The sequence below is a fragment of the Salvelinus sp. IW2-2015 genome, unplaced genomic scaffold (genome assembly GCF_002910315.2).
Source record: "Salvelinus sp. IW2-2015 unplaced genomic scaffold, ASM291031v2 Un_scaffold1748, whole genome shotgun sequence".
NCBI classification, from domain to species: Eukaryota; Metazoa; Chordata; class Actinopteri; order Salmoniformes; family Salmonidae; genus Salvelinus; species Salvelinus sp. IW2-2015.
The window spans coordinates 48,683-66,192 of NW_019943130.1; the positions used below are offsets into that span (position 1 = coordinate 48,683).

The 17,510-nt window shown below is 43.8% G+C and overlaps 1 protein-coding gene across 2 annotated transcripts in view; it reads right to left on the reverse strand.

Annotated features, from left to right (window-relative positions):
• Window positions 1-6,251: 6,251 nt before the first annotated feature.
• LOC112071862 (protein SCAF11) overlaps window positions 6,252-17,510 on the reverse strand; it is a 31,567-nt gene continuing 20,308 nt past the window's right edge. The window contains exons 6-15 of one of the 2 annotated variants that reach the window (XM_024139290.2): window positions 14,107-14,183; window positions 13,990-14,027; window positions 11,622-11,692; window positions 11,257-11,382; window positions 10,948-11,048; window positions 8,394-10,565; window positions 7,905-8,197; window positions 7,533-7,691; window positions 7,211-7,321; window positions 6,252-6,902 (exon numbers count right to left, since the gene is read on the reverse strand). In XM_024139290.2, coding sequence (XP_023995058.1) covers window positions 6,807-6,902; window positions 7,211-7,321; window positions 7,533-7,691; window positions 7,905-8,197; window positions 8,394-10,565; window positions 10,948-11,048; window positions 11,257-11,382; window positions 11,622-11,692; window positions 13,990-14,027; window positions 14,107-14,183 — 3,244 coding nt within the window. In that variant the 3' untranslated portion in view covers window positions 6,252-6,806. Of the gene's footprint in view, window positions 6,903-7,210; window positions 7,331-7,532; window positions 7,692-7,904; window positions 8,198-8,393; window positions 10,566-10,947; window positions 11,049-11,256; window positions 11,383-11,621; window positions 11,693-13,989; window positions 14,028-14,106; window positions 14,184-17,510 lie in introns of both variants that reach the window. The other variant, XM_024139289.2, reaches the window with a different exon arrangement.

Sequence of the window (17,510 nt, forward strand, 5' to 3'; positions counted from 1 at the left end):
GAACCCCCTCTATTTTGATGAATAAACTGCACAAAAACACAATTTCAGGAGAGAATATTACATTGTCTAAATATTGTGGTGGGAAATTATGCATTTTCCAAATGTTGCATGAATTAGATATATAGTCCAGAATCATAAGTCCACAAGTGTATGGACAGTGAAGTATTACTCCAGCAATTTGAGATCAAATGATGAATATGAGGTGACAGGAGGACACAACCTTATTCTAGACATGATGTTGAAGTAGTGCTGTTGATTGGATTTGAACAGCCAAATATGTATAAGACACATCTTTACTCTGCCTTGCTGAAATAAATAAAAGCACAACTCAATGGACCGAACTATGCAAATGGCCTCATTAACCATGTTTCCATCCACCCTTTGAAGAAAGAAAATCACGACAGCTGTGATAGAAACAAGAAGTTTCAATACAATTTTATAAATGTTGAGAGATAATTTGTTAGTTCGACATAGTGGAATCTTTTTATGACTTTAAATTTAATTACGTGAGAAAAGGCTGTGGAAACGTCTTTATGCGCAAATATTGATGTAATAACAATCATTCACTGAACTCTAAACCTCAACTAAATCTTGTAATGAATAATGTTGAAATTTAGCAAGTTGAGGAGACTAAACTGCTTGGTGTAACCCAGGAGGGTAAACTGTCATGGTCAAAACATATTGATGCAACAGTAGCTAAAATGGGAAGAGGTCTGTCCGTATTAAAGCGCTGCTCTGCTTTCTTGACACCACTATCAACAAAACAAGTCCTACAGGACCTAGTTTGGTCATACCTGACTACTGTCCAGTCATATAGTCAAGTGCCACAAAGAGGGCCATAGGCAAATTACAATTGGCCCAGAACAGAGCAGCACGGCTGGCCCTTAAATGTACACGGAGAGCTAACATTAATAATATGCATGTCAATCTCTCCTGGCTCAAAATAGAGAAGAGATTGACTTTATCACTTGTATTTGTGAGAAGTATTGACATGTTGAATGCACTGAGCTGTCTGTTTAAATGACCAGCACACAGCTCAGACACCCATGCATACCCCACAGGACATGCCACCAGAGGCCTCTTCACAGTCCCCAAGGCCAGAACAGACTATGGGAAACGCACAGTGCTACATAGAGCCATGACTAACTACATGGAACTCTATTCCACATCAAGTAACTCATGCAAGCAGTAAAATCAGATTTTAAAAAACAAACAGATTAAACTACATCTTATGGAACAGCACACACTGTGAAGAGCCACACACACAGGCACAGACACACGCATACACACACACGCTAACACACGTACTCTACACACATTACATATGGATTTTGTATTGTAGATATGTTGTAGTAGTGTGTATTAATGTGTGTATATGTAAATTGCCTTAATATTGCTGCAGCTGCAAATGGATATCCATAATAAAATACAAATATTGAAATCAACTTGGAGTCAGGCGATGACATAGTGTGTGGTCCTCCCACTATGAAATAAATTCTGATGAACTTCACAGGGTGGTGAAAGTGCACGGACCAGTATGAGTTTGATGCTCCTTTCCAATAAATATTGAGGGTCTTATTCTGGTGACATGATGATCGATGCTTGACTGCCGTTTGACAAATAAAAATATTCTCGCTCTTATCATTAATAATCTCATCTTGTATTGTAGACTATCCTACCTGCTGAGCCTACCCGCACAGTATCTGCAAGCTGTTTAGCTAAAGGGCATGTGCCAAGACCAGACTAGGCACATTTGCTATTTAATGCAACACTTTTTGTGCAAAAACTATTGGTAGAGATGCAAAAGCGATGGAAACACATTGAACATTACATTTTTATTGGGTACATGAAAACTTAAGCAAAAAATTTACAGTTTGTTGCACTATGTCAACATGCACTGATTTTTATCCGCAAGGAATTCATTTGGTGGAAACACACCACTGGTGGAAAATTTGAATATTTTATTTATGCATATTTTAGAATATTCGCATGAAAATATGTCGCCAATTGGATGGAAACCTAGCTATTTGAAATTATTTCTGTAAATGAAACTAAATCACTGTGACAGTCAATTGGGGTCATTTACCTTGAAATTGCATAATAACACTACAAAACCAACCACAAGGCCATACGATCAAACCCAATCCCTTTATGGGTTGTCCCTGCCAGTGCGTTCCAGACACAGTATTTTATTTTGGGAGCCCTAAACCAGATTTGGTTGAGGGTCCCCCCACCTCGCAGCAAAATATTTTAGTGGCCCCCCTCGTGACGGTGGAGAGAAAAATGTACATCTACACATTTTGCCATGGGGCGTATAGAAAATAATAAATTGCCATAGGGTGGAGAGATATTTTGGCAGTTTTAAAGCAATATTTCGACAACTTTAGTAATGACTTATGCCATGTTAATATGATAGCTGAGTGAGAATGACTAACAAAATCAATGGGTGCCTCCTGGAGGTAGGTATTCAGCCATGATTACTACAAGTTTAGATAGCTGGCTAACTACCAATGAAAAAATTGTTAGCTGACATGGCTAATTGAGTGACTGTCAGTAGCTGGATTTCCGTCCAATTGGCGACAGATTTTCATGCGAATCTTCTAAAATCTGCATAAAAACAATATGTGCTTTTTCCCACCAGAGATGTTTCCATCAAATTGACTTGCTGTAGATAAAAGTCTGTGAGTGATGACGTATTGCACATAAAATACCTTGTGTGGTTAAATTCTCACGTACCAAATAAAAAATACAAGTTAAATGGGTTTCCATCGCATTTTCAACTCTACTGATTGTTTTCTCACAAAAAAACTCTGGTATTGGCACGTGCACAGCGTTATCTGCGCGATGTTGGCTAGCACCAGGGATAAAATAAAAATAAATCAGATAACAATTAAAACAAAAAAATATATTTTGTGTTAATAAACATATGTAAGACAGTTATATTGCAAATTATATTTTCCATATTATAGTAGAACACACTCAGCACCATGAAAATGACTTCCGAGACAGAAATCATGGTTTAGTGACATATCGAGTCAAAATATATTTTTTTCTTCAACTTTAAATGTCATAATACAAATTAAAGTATTATAGCTGTTTAGGGAATTACTTAAAATATGAACTAAATATTATAAATAATTTACAGGAAATAACTGTCCCTCAATGTCATGTCACTGGTGTTACCCTAAATTTAAAAAAACACCACTTTGAAAAAAATGACATCCTTGCCAACTTCCTGGGTCAAAGGTTTGTTGGAGGCGGGGCTGTTTTAAAGAGCACATGGTGCAAAGCTTTAAAATAAAGTTTGAATATATATATATATTTTTTTTAAACCTTCACTGGTGTTATACTGGTGTTATAGTATGGGGAAAGGATTACAATAATTGATCACATTATTAAGTTATTTATTTACAATTTAATACGTGTGGTTTGAGCTACTGTGGCCCCCATTTAAGATATGCCATCTTGTCAGCAGATTTGTCACTGGTGTTACTGTTCCTGCTGGTAACACCAGTGACAATCAATCACACTGCTAACTATTTATATCAACGTAAGGTTTTATACTGTTTCAATATTGTCATTTGTATGGCTTTCCTTTTGATAGATACAGCAAATAAAAAAGTAAGTGCTGCTGAAAAGCAAAGGCTCTACAGAGAGCGCAGGGATGCTGCCCAGACCGCAGAAATGCCGCCCAGACCACAGAGATGCACCCATAAAAAAACTGACTTATTTAAAGGATTTAGAGAGTCAAAAAAGAAAGAGAGTGAATGATCTCACAGAAAGAGGAACAAGACAGTAGCGAAAGCAATGTCGGGTCAGTCAGAAAAACAGAGAGATGTTGAGAGCAGGAGAGAGAGACCACTTCTTTTGCAGGGAAAACCCCTTTTGGGTGGTGACACCGCGGGAGAGAAACTGAGAAACTTGCCAGTGCAAGACTCCTGAGAACTTGCAGGTTACGATGGATAAAATGCACAAACTTGGTCTTTCACAGTCCAGCAACCTGGAGGAGATTGCAGATAGCAGTTTGCAACAATTCAAAGGCATGTGTAACAGTTTAACTTTAGTCCGTCATCTCCCTCATGGAGTCTGTTTCTGACCGTTTGAGCAGACACATGCACATTTGTGGCCTGCTGGAGGTCATTTTGCAGGGCTCTGGCAGTGCTCCTCCTTGCACAAAGGCGGAGGTAGCGGTCCTGCTGCTGGGTTGTTGSCCTCCTACGGCCTCCTCCACGTCTCCTGATGTACTGGTCTGTCTCCTGGTAGCGCCTCCATGCTCTGGACACTACGCTGACAGACACAGCAAACCTTCTTGCCACAGCTCGCATTGATGTGCCATCCTGGATGAGCTGCACTACCTGAGCCACTTGTGTGGGTTGTAGACTCCGTCTCATGCTACCACTAGAGTGAAAGCACCGCCAGCATTCAAAAGTGACCAAAACATCAGCCAGGAAGCATAGGAACTGAGAAKTGGTCTATAGGTCACCACCTGCAGAACCACTCCTTTATTGGGGGTGTCTTGCTAATTGCCTATAATTTCCACCTGTTGTCTATTCCATTTGCACAACAGCATGTGAAATGTATTGTCAATCAGTGTTGCTTCCTAAGTGGACAGTTTGATTTCACAGAAGTGTGATTGACTTGGAGTTACATTGTGTTGTTTAAGTGTTCCCTTTATTTTTTTGAGCAGTGTATATATATATATATATGTTTGCTCTTCAAAATCCACCATATAGCCTACATGATCAGATTATTATTATGGACAAAAGAGCGAGATTATTTTTACTTGTCAGACGGAAGCCAAAAATCGATCATCATGTCACAATAATAAATCCCTCGATATTTACTGGAAAGGAGCATCAAAGTCGTCACCTTGCACTTTCACCACCTTGTGAAGTTAATCAAAATGTATTCAATCTGTAACCTGATTTCTTTCCCGATGAGCCCTAATGGGAGGACCATACATGTCATCGTGTGACTCCAAGTTTACTTCGATATGGTTATTAATTAAGTCTATCAATATTTTCGCATAAAAGCGTTTCCACTGACATTTTCGCATAATTCATTTTACCAACACAAAAAGATCCCATCTTGTCCAGTGTATTTTTTGCCAACATTTGCAAAGTTGACCGTAAAATGTTGTTTCCATCAGGCTTGTCATGGTATGTTTTATCCGACATGTACTTTACTCGCATAAAAAGGTTGGATGGAAACCTGGTGCGTGTCATAAGTGAAAAACGGCGGATGCACAACCAAATTTCACCTGGTGTATTCTACAATTCTTCCTGGATGAGACCCCAACCTAAGCGACCGTTTATGTCGCGTATAGCTGGAAAAGGCCCTGACTGCCAAAGTTCTGTGGATTGTTATGTTAACTGTGTTCAAATCTTTTATATGAAATGGTGGGTTTCAATTTTTTTTTTACCTGAGTGTTGACAAAGGCTCTCCCTACTGGTGAAAATAGTGAAGCACATTTTCAGTTTAACATTCGACTGCTTGTGTGAAACATTGGCAAGTGGGTCTTCATGACCATAACAAAATATGTCTGTCCTGTGAAACTGAAAAATGATGATAACCCCTTTTAGTGTTAACAGCTGTTTGAAAAGAACCTGAAATTTCAGTCTGTTTTGGTGGAATGGAGTGTTGGCCTGCCTGCTAATTACAGCTACCTTTCAGTTTTACCCTCCCCACACAGACCTCTTCCCAGACAGTCCTAGTTAAATTCTTGATTGAGAAATTACGCTTTGCCAATAAGCTATTTATGTATATTTTCTTAAATAATGTTTTAAACAACCACAGTAAAGTACTTAGTTACCCAGAAATTATTTGATATTGAGAAAAACAGCTGTATTGGACCTTTAAAAAATAGAAATTCTGATGTTAAAATTGATGGATGAGGTCAATAACTTTTCCATGATTGACCACAAACATACACACATAGCCAGACATGAAGCAGCTCATTTATTTCATTGCTCTCTGGTTATTTCGCACAATGTTTACGCAGCACATTTAACAAGTAAGGGACATGGCCGTTTTCACCTGATCTGCCAGACCCATACTGTACGCTACAAATTCACTGCTGATTGGACAACTCATCTCCAACTCTCAACCAATGAAGTCCCTGATACAATTACACTCAAAAAGACATATCCAGTCTACAAGCTTTGACCTGTGACGACTAAGGACGCATTCTGATATTTTTCCCACTAATTTGTCTTTTGACCAATCAGATCTTTTCCAGAGCTGATCTGATTGGTCAAAAAACCAATTAGTGGAAAAATATCAGAATTGGGCTGCACGTGTGATGCAGCCTAGACAGTCATAAAGGCAATGCACTATTACCTAGGCTTTCTCCAGAATGATCATAATATAATATTTATAAAATAAAACAAAATGAGAAACAATGACAATACTTTTTAACTAAGAAGTAAGTAGGAGGTCCCCGGTGGAGACATTCATCATACCAGCTGGCTCCACGAGAGGGTGCTCTGCTCTGTACTACCCATAGCACCATGTCCATCTCACCAGAGAACAGGTGCTAACCTTACTGCTCCAGCTACTCTGGGCATCTATTTCATAGTAGTTCCCAAGCCACAAGATCTACTTGAAATAACGGTCTTCTCACACTACAGTTTCCGATTGGATTATTTCTAAACAAAATATGAAATCTATAGAAAAATCTTCATTCAAGGTAAGAGATATCAAAAGTCGGGCTCCAGTCTGTCAGCCGGGAGGCTGTGTTACACCTGGTAGAAATTGCACTTAAGCAGATGGGCTGAGATCGTTTCCCCCTCAGCAGATGTCAGGGTTCATTTCTTGCGAGCGTGTTTGTATTTGTCCACGTAGGCCTTCACCAAGTTTGCCACTTTCCCAGAGTTCACCTCTCCACTCTTGCTGTGGCAGACCTGAAATATAAAATGCCCTCAGCAAATCAAAAATTCTAAACAGACTGTTTTGATTTGTTGGACACCCTATGAGTTCTGCTAGGTTATTTATCTTATTTGTAATACTTCTAAAAGTTAAGAATTTTTGATACTCCTAAAAGTGAAGTCTTTTTTATACTACTAAAATCTAAGTGTACTCCTAAAAGCTACGTATTTATAATACTACTAAAAGCTAAGTGTACTCCTGAAAGCTAAGCAGTTTTTGTACTCCTGAAAGCTAAATTCAAATACCAATGTCAAAATGTTACTGGAGGTTTTTAACCACTCACTTTTTCAACTGCTTTGCGTACAATCTCTTTGTACTCGTCCTTGGTGATGTCCTTGTTTTGGTAGTAGGGTTTCATGGCTGCTTTCACTTCATTGACGGCTCTCTCATGGATCTGTTGTTTCTAAAGCAGATATCAAGTTAAGAAATCTAGTTCTAATCTAATAAAAGGATCATTAATTATCTGGGTCAGAATGCAAACACAAATCATTCACTAGCAAAGTAGCTCCCCACAGTATATACAAAACAGAAAGTATAGGAAGCCACTTGAGAATATTGAGAACAATGCCTGGTGCTGTTGTTGTTATTAGTGGCGGTGACATTACCTTTTCTTTCTTGGAGCTGTCTGGGGGGGCGGCCCTGCTGTGCTGGGTGGTGGAGGATGGCATGGCCATGCTGTGGGCCTGGGCTGTTGTGGCGCCACCTACTTTGGTCATGGTGGGCATGAAGGGGGCTTTGCCATGGCCTGCCATGCTGCTCATCATCTGGGAAAGAGACATGGAGGTATTCAGGGGGACAATTCCCTCCAACCGGGACACACTACTATGCAAATACAACACACTTCTGAAAGTGTATTTCCGGGATAATTCAATCAACTGTAGATAGTGCTAAGTATGAGAGAAGTGAAAATACTCAAACATTGATTGGGTCCAGGAGATTATATTTTGACAAAGGATACAAAATACTCCTGTCCTTACCTGTGTTGTGCGGCTATCTGCCTGTATGGCTGTCATGCTGCCCTGCTGCATGGGAGGTGGTGGTGGAGGTGGTGGCGGGAGGCCATGGGCAGCTGTCACAGGGACCTGCAGGAGAGGCACTGAGGAGTGGAGGTGCATGGGGACCTGAGGAGGCATACCGAAGGGGGGTGGTTGCAGGCTGACAGGTGGGCCTCGGGGGCCCATTGGGTAATGCAGGACGTTCATTTGGGGTGGCATGACGTTCAGGGCGGGTGGAGCTTCTCCTTGGGCATTGGTCTCACTCTGAGCTGGGTCTGAATAGATAAAAACAAATATCAAGAATAATATTAGATGACCTAATGTACATCATTAAGCTTTACATTGGTGGCAGAAGTGGGATCCACATCAACTGCCCAACAGACATCAGCAATACCATTTCGATATGCACAGCGAAACTAGTAACAGTAATGAGTGCATACACTCCATGGCACACAATCTAAGGGTTCTGACCTGCTGTTGACGTCTCCTCCTGCCTGCTCCAGCTGCCAGAGCCTGCACCTCCCCCTCGATCTCTCCTGGAGTAATAGTTCTGCACGTCTGCCGGGAGTGTCCTCCGCACAGCCCAGCTGGAAGCTGATGACCAGCCGGAGCGGTCCATCATCGATTCGCCCATCTCAGGCTCCTTCCTGCGGCCGCCATGGTTCTCGTTGAATCGGCTGTATGCGTCGCTCCCTGAATTGTTTGAGGTCCCTGAGAATGTGTTTCTGGGCTGCCAGCGGTTTTCTGCCTGCTCCCCCTGTTGGTTGGAGATTCCGTAGGCGCCCCGGCCTCGTCCTGTGCCTCGTCCACGATCTCCGCCCCTGCTTTTATCTTCCCAGCGAGGGCCACTTGTCACCCTGGCCTCGGTGTCAGCACGCGCCTTCTCCATAACCCAGTCAGGATTTTCCCTGCTGGGGGAAACATCTGCAAAGCCGCCGTTTTCAGAGCGGCCCGCGTCTCTGGCCGGCCTCTCTGGGAAATTCCTTCGAGAGGAGTCGCTACCCGGCCCAGCCCTCCATCCATCTCCAGTCCAGCAATTCCTTTTCCGTGGTGACTGTCCCCCTGAGTCCGGGCGCCCCGGGGACGCCCCTCTTCGGTAGGACCTGTTTCTGGACCTGGAACTAGATCTGGAACGACTCTTTGAGCGCTTCCTGTTTTTCCTCTCACGGCTACGGTCACGGCCCTTCCTGGGGGTATCCCTCTCAGCGTCCCGTTCCCTGCTGCGGCTGGAGGGGGGGCTGCCCGAGGCCTGGCGCTCCTTGTTGCGCTCCCGAGATCTGGACCGCGACCTCCTCGACGAATCCTGCTTCGACTCTCTCTTGGGAGACCAAGTGGTGGCAGCAGAGTGGAAGCGCGACTTGCGCTGCCTGCCATTCTTCCTTTCCTCTACCTTTTCCTCTCCGACCGAGCTCTCCCGCTCCTGCGTGCTACCATTCCTCTTGTCTTCCGGGGCCTGGCTTGTGGACTCGTGAGCTATACTTTCAGTCTCTTTTGGTGGATCAGAGGCCAGGTTGGTATTGCTCTCACTGCTTGGTGAATCACAGTCTATTGGTATTGCTTCTGTGCCATCCTCAGACAGACCGTCCTCTTTGCTGCCGGCTGCTGGTTTTTCATTTTTGACATCCTTTGGATCATGCCTGTCCTCCTCGGACACTTTTGCTTCCGAGGCGCCTTGAACTTTCTGGGACGCATTCCCATCTGGAGAGTCACAACGAGTAGAGCCAGAGCAAGATTCAGGCTCTGCAGTGGGGCAGGGAGAGGCCTCTGCTTTCTCCTCCTCCACTGAGGCTTCATCATCTGATTTCACTTCTGTTGGATCGGCAGTGGCTTCCACAGCGTCAGCATATTCCTCCCCAAGTTGTCCTGACTGTCCAGACTGGGGGCTCTCCAATGGTCTCTCTGGTGACTTGGAAGAGGTGGGTGAGTTGCTTTTCTCTGGGTCTTCTATTTGGTCCGGGTGTTTCTCCCATGCACCGTGGTCCCTGTCGGGGGAGAGCCCAGGAGTATTCAGCTCTACATCTGACGACGGTGATTTCTGGTCCTCTTTCTCACCATCCTCCTTCCCACAATTCTCTTCCTCAGAAAGATCATCATCTTCGCATGGCTGGTCCTCAGTGTCCTTCAAGGCATCACAAGCAGAAGGTTCGGGACGGCCTTCCTCCTCGGTAGGGCTGGAGCTGCGCTGCACAGCCTGTGGGCTCACTGCAGTGTCTGAGAGCTGCTCCCTTTCCTCTACCTCTGTCCTCTGCTGTTCTAATTCCTCCTCCTCTTTGGCTTCCTCTTCTTCCTCACTTCCTGTTGGGCTACTGAGGACGACTTTGGAGGCCTTTTTTCTAGCTGGGGCTTTCCTCTTGGCGCTGGGCTTTCGCTGAGCTGCCCGTTTGCCTTTCCTCTTACCAGCGGCTGCGGTGCTTTTGCCCGCTTTTGTGGGTGGGTTTGTGGAAGTGTCGGAATCTGAAGAATGGGACTGCGAAGATGCAGGGTCTTGTGTAGGAGCTTGTTCCTCAGCCCTGCTGTGGCGGCCAGAGCGCCTAGTCGTCAGGGCCTCGGTCTGTTTGGAGGGGCCTTTGGAGCCAGATCCACAGGTGCCCTTCTTCTCCTCTCCTTTGGGGCAGGTGACTGCGCAAACTCTTCCCTGAAAGACTATTATGAGACATAATCATGAATTTTAGAAGTATTGTGAGAAACTTAACAATGGTCTTATGTAGCATAAAATTAGGCATAACCTATGGATTAAAAGGTTGGGTTTTGGTGCCTTCACAAAACAGTACCCTTGTGCAGTACCCTGATGCCAGGGTACTGCACAACCCACACGCATGATGGAAATTATTCAGAAAAAGTAGCTTACTGCCACAATGTAGCTTAGTGTAGCAAAGCAGCTTACAGTCACCTTGCGTGATCTCATTCACACTCCGTGATTCAAGCTAACATTTATACTGGGTTTTGGGAGGGGGGGAAAAATGCAAGAGGTTTCCTTTGAACAGACTCACTAAATGGTTGATAAGCATTTCAAAGCAGGACTCACCAAAATGCCCCGAGCCGAGAGGTGAAGCATTAGTAGAGAACGGTGAGAGGGGTCTCAGAGGAAAGGGGCTGCTACTCCACTCAGAGGGATGGAACAACTGCCTGGGAAGGAAATATCAGATCAGAGCTCCACAAATTACACTGAGCAATTTCATTCATACTGTGAAAAATGGACTCAAAAACACACTTAAAATCACTGTTTCTATTGAAAAACTATCCCCTTGCACAGGGTATTTAATTCAGCCTACAACCTCTATAATATATACACACACTCCATCTACATACATTAATTGTGTGCGGACCAACTCACCTCGAGTTGCCACTGGCAGGAACGGGTACAGCAACAGGCAGAAATGGGCAGTCCTGTGTTTTGCGGCTACACTGTTTACAGTCATCCTCAGACGGCTCCTCCTCGGGCACCCAAAGGGGTTCTGCACTGCAGAGTAGACAAAGGACACAATATACACACAGAAAAAGGACATCTTTCACTGGTTGTCTTTTTTTTAAGTCAAAAACATTAACTTGAGAGAGAAAGAGTTCATCTATTTCAACTTTGTTAGGACAATGATGATTAGAACAGGGTTTCCAACAAATTGTGAAGTACCATAAGAAGTAGTTACTGTGTCTCTGCTCGGTGAGCTGCAAAACAAAATGTTAACGAAGTGGCCTACTCACATGCACTGTGTCATAGTCCCCATTGCTCTGCCTGTCTGGGCCGCAGACCAAGAGCACAGAGGTCCTCTCACCTGGAAAAGAGAGAAAACCGTTCAAAAGGAGGCTTGGCTGTTGCAAATACCAGACAAGCACCCAGTGGGAACAAATGGGCCTATGAGGACAGGGGGCCACGTTGATACTACTTATTCTATGTCAGAGTATTATCGAAAACTCTTGGCTGAGCAAATACGAACATGGGAAAGGCTAGATCTGCTGAACATATTTCTAACCAACAATCTAAAATCAAATGTTATGTCAAATGTGCCGAATACAACTGGTGTAGATTTTACAGTGAAATGCTTGCTTACTAGGCCTTCCTAACAATGCAGAGTTTAAACAAAGTAGTAACACAAGAGGAATACAATAAAATACACAAGGAGATATATACAGGGGAGTACCAGTACCATATCAATGTACCAGTATTTGAGGTAGATATGTACATGAAGGCAGGGTAGTGACTTGGCATCAGGATAGATAACAATAAGAGTCAAATAAATAAGAGTAGCAGCAGCAAATGATGTGTAAGTGTGTGAGTAGGCGTGTGTAATGTCTATGTACAGTGCATTCAGAAAGTATTCAGACCCCTCGACTTTCACCACATTTTGTTACATTACAGCCTTATTCTAAAATTGAAAACGTTTTCACACACACACACACACACACACACACACACACACACACACACACACACACGATGACGAAGCAAAAACAGGTTTAGACATTACTGCAAATGTATTAAATATAACTGAAATATATTCACATTAGTATTCAGACCCTTTACTTAGGAATTTGTTGAAGCACCTTTGGCAGCGATTACAGCCTTGAGTCTTATTGGGTATTACGCTACAAGCTTGGCAGACCTGTATTTGGGGAGTTTCTGCCATTCTGCTCTGCAGAACCTCTCAAGCTCTCAGGTTGGATGGGGAGCGTCGCTGCACAGCTATTTTCAGGTCTCTCCAGAGATGTTGGATCGGGTTCAAGTCCGGGCTCTGGCTGGGCCACTCAAGAACATTCAGAGACTTGTCCCGAATACACTCCTGCGTTGTCTTGGCTGTATGCTTTGGGTCGTTGTCCTGTTCGAAGCTGAACCTTTGCCACAGTCTGAGGGCCTGAGCAGGTTTTCATCAAGGATCTCTCTGTACTTTGTTGTGTTCATCTTTCAACCCATCCTGACTAGTCTCCCAGTCCCTGCCGCTGAAAAACATCCCCACAGCATGATGCTGCCACCACCATGCTTCACCGTAAGGATGGTGCCAGGTTTCCTCTATACGTGACGCTTGGCATTCAGGGCAAGTGTTCAATCTTGATCAGACTAGAGAATCTTGTTTCTCATGGGCTGAGTCCTTTAGGTGCCTTTTGGCAAACTCCAAGCAGGCTGTCATGTGCCTTTTAAAGAGTAGTGGCTTCTGTTTGGCCACTCTACCATAAAGGCCTGATTGGTGGAGTGCTGCAGAGATGGTTGTCCTTCTGGAAGGTTCTCCCATCTCCACAGAGGAACTCTAGAACTCTGTTAGAGTGACCATTGGGTTCTTGTCACCCCCCTGACTAAGGCCCTTCTCCCCCGATTTCTCAGTTTGGCCAGGCGGCCAGCTCTAGGAAGAGTCTTAGTGGTTCCAAACGTTTTCCATTTAAGAATGATGGAGGCCATTGTGTTCTTGGGAACCTTCAATGCTGCAGAAATGTGTTGGTACCCTTCCCCAGATCGGTGCCTCGACACAATCCTGTCTCGGAGCTCTACGGACAATTCCTTCGACCTCATGGCGTGGTTTTTTCTCTGACATGCACTGTCAACTGTGGAACCTTATCTAGACAGGTGTGTGCCTTTCCAAATCATGTCCAATCAATTTAATTCACCACAGGTGGACTCCAATCAAGTTGTAGAAACAAGATGCACCTGAGCTCAATTTCGAGTCTCATAGCAAAGTGTCTTATTTACATAAGTATTAAGGTATTTTCATACACACATACATATATATACATACACACACACACACACAAATGTCTAAACCTGTTTACGCTTTGTCATTATGGGGTATTGTATGTAGATTGAGGAAAACAATTTATTTAATCCATTTTAGAATAAGGCTGGAACGTAACAAAATGTGGAAAAAGTCAAGGGGTCTAAATACTTAAAGAATTCACTGTATGTGTGTTTGTGTTGTGTTGGTATGCGTGTCTGCGTATGTAGTGTGAAACTTTTGTTTCTTAGTTGCATCGCATGCATTACATATCTGGACAGTTGGACTCTAAACCAATATAATCTTGCAAGAACCGTACATATTATTTATTATGAAATAGATGCCCCTGCAAGTGGTCTGAAATTACTAACCTTCTTCTTGCTCAACACAGAGGGTTCATCATCGCTGCCTGGGGAAAACAATTTACCATGAATAAAATACTAACAAATGAAGGAAAGAGGATTTATGCGAGAAGAATAAGCACATACATTTCCGAATAAGGCCTTTGACTTTGGCTTCTGATGTCCTCTCCGTCTTCGTTCTCCTCCATCTTCCTCCTTGTTTCCTTAAAAAAAAAAAAAAAAATGTTTTTTACATTTGTCATAAAAGGAGGCATGCATTGAAACGCGTGGCTTTATCGTGAATTTCTTTTGCAAAGAAACTTCACATTAACAGACTTACACCTAGCCAGTTTATTAGGTTCACAAAATTGCTATATAAAGCAGGCAGACAGGTATGGATGCATTCCGTTACTGTTTGAATGAACATTAGAATAGGCAAAACGAGTGACCTAAGTAACTTTGAGCGTGGTATGATCGTCGGTGCCAGGCGCGCCGGTTCCAGTATCTCAGAAACGGACGGCCTCCTGGGCTTTTCATGCACGACCATGTCTATGGCAGGGATCATCAACTAGATTCAGCCACAGGACTATTTTTTTCTTGACCGGATGGTCAGGGGGCCAGAACAGGGGGCTGGAACATAACTAATTTGTAGACTGAAAATTAACTGCAAGAATCCCAAACAGATATTTGACTAAACATAATCATTTCAAACCTTGTTTACATTTTTGTGCTAAGAAAACTGTGTGTGTGTGTGTGTGGGGGGGGGGGGACCCTGGTCTATGGTTTACAGAAAATGGTGTGACAAACAAAAAACATCCAGTCAGTGGCAGGTCCTGTGGGCAAAAACAGCTTGTTGATGAGGGGGTCAAAGGAGAATGGCAAGAATCGTGCAGGCTAACATGCGGGCCACAAACAGGCAAATAACGCAGTACAACAGTGGTGTGAAGAACGGTATCTCGGAACACACAACTCGTGGGGACTATTGTCCTGGCACACAAGGTCTCTTGATAGCAATTGAGCAACGTTTCCATGCCCCGAAGAATTCCAGTTGAACTGGAGGCAGAGGGGGGTCTGACCCAGTACTAGATGGGAGTACGTAATAAACTGGCCACGGAGTATATTTTAAAATAATTGTTAACATATAACACCATATTAAGGTGGAGAAACAACTAGCAGGTGGCCACTGCACTGAGGCTAGGAAACACTGTCACCACTGATAAATCTACGATAATCGATAATTTCAATAAGCATTTTTCTACAGCTGGCCATGCTTTCCACCTGGCTACCCCTACCCCTACCCCGGCCAACAGCTCAGCACCCTCTGCAGCAACTTGCCCAAGCCTCCCTCCCGCTTCTCATTCACCCAACAGCTCAGCACCCTCTGCAGCAACTTGCCCAAGCCTCCCCCCGCTTCTCCTTCACCCAAATCCAGATAGCTGATGTTCTGAAAGAGTTGCAAAATCTGGATCACTACAAATCAGCTGGGCTAGACAATCTGGACCCTCTCTTTCTAAAATTATCCACCACAATTGTTGCAACCCCTATTACTAGCCTGTTCAACCTCTCTTTTGTATCGTCTGAGATCCCCAAAGATTGTAAAGCTGTCGCGGTCATCCCCCTCTTCAAAGGGGGAGACACTCTAGACCCAAACTGTTATAGACCTATATCCATCCTGCCCTGCCTTTCTAAAATCTTTGAAAGCCAAGTTAACAAACAGGTCACCGACCATTTCGAATCCCACCGTACCTTCTCCACTATGCAATCTGGTTTCCGAGCTGGTCATGGGTGCACCTCAGCCACGCTCAAGGTCCTAAACGATATCATAACCGCCATCGATAAAATACAGTACTGTGCAGCCGTCTTCATCGACCTGGCCAAGGCGTTCGACTCTGTCAATCACCTCATTCTTATCGGCAGACTCAACAGCCTTGGCTTCTCAAATGACTGCCTCGCCTGGTTCACCAACTACTTCTCAGATAGTGTCAAATCGGAAGGCCTGTTGTCCAGACCTCTGGCTGTCTCTATGGGGGTGCCACAGGGTTCAATTCTCGGGCAGACTCTTTTCTCTGTATATATCAATGATATCGCTCTTGCTGCTGGTGATTCTCTGATCCACATCTACGGAGACGACACCATTCTGTATACATCTGGCCCTTCTTTGGACACTGTGCTAACAAACCTCAAACGAGCTTCAATGCCATACAACACTCCTTCCGTGGCCTCCAACTGCTCTTAAATGCTAGTAAAACTAAATGCATGTTCTTCAACCGATTGCTGCACGCACCCGTCCGCCCGACTAGCATCACTACTCTAGACAGTTCTGACTTAGAATATGTGGACAACTACAAATATCTAGGTGTCTGGTTAGACTGTAAACATCTCCTTCCAGACTCACATTAAACATCTCCAATCCAAAATGAAATCTAGAATCGGCTTCATATTTCGCAAACAAAGCCTCCTTCACTCATGCTGCTTAACATACCCTCGTAAAACTGACCATCCTAACAATCCTTGACTTCGGCGATGTCATTTACAAAATAGACTACATCCAGTTTGCTGGAGGCTATCACAGTGCCATCCGTTTTGTCACCAAAGCCCCATTTACTACCCACCACTGCAACCTGTATGCTCTCGTTGGCTGGCCCTCACTACATATTCGTCGCCAAACCCACTGGCTCCAGGTCTTCAATAAGTCTTCACCATAGCAACGCCCACCTGTAGCACACGCTCCAGCAGGTATATTTCACTGGTCATCCCAAAATCCAACTCCTCCTTTGGCCGCCTTTCCTTCCAGTTCTCTGCTGCCAATGACTGGAATGAATTGCAAAAATCACTGAAGCTGGAGACTTATGTCTCCCTCTCTAACTTTAAGCATCAGCTGTCAGAGCAGCTTACCGATCACTGTACCTGTACATAGCCAATCTGTAAATAGCACACCCAACTACCCCAACCCCATATTGTTATTTTTGCTCTTTTGCACCCCAGTATCTCTACTTGCACATCATCATCTGCACATCTATCACTCCAGTGTTAATGCTAAATTGTAATTATTTCACCTCTATGGCCTATTTATTGCCTTACCTCCCTATTCTTCCACATTTGCACACACTGTACATAGACTTTTTCTACTGTGTTGACTACATTTGTTTATCCCATGTGTAACTCTGTTGTTGTTTGTGTCGCACTGCTTTGCTTTATCTTGGCCAGGTTGCAGTTGTAAATGAGAACTAGTTCTCAACTGGCCTACCTGGTTAAATCAAGGTGAAATAAAAAATAAAGGTGGGTACAGAAAGACACCCGACAACAGAAAGAGTTGGCTGCTACTATGCAAGAGATTGTTTGTGGGGAAATTACCTCTGCCCTCGACTTGCAATTAAAACTGGTAAATGAATCTCTTGCACTGCTCACTTCTAAAGTGGATACCTACTCAACTAATCAAATGTTCCAGCTGTCTTGATATCCTAGCAAGAAACCATATCGATATAGCAACGCTCCAAGAAATACACCTACTCCAAAAGCATGCAGATAGAATACAGAACCATTTGTAGAAA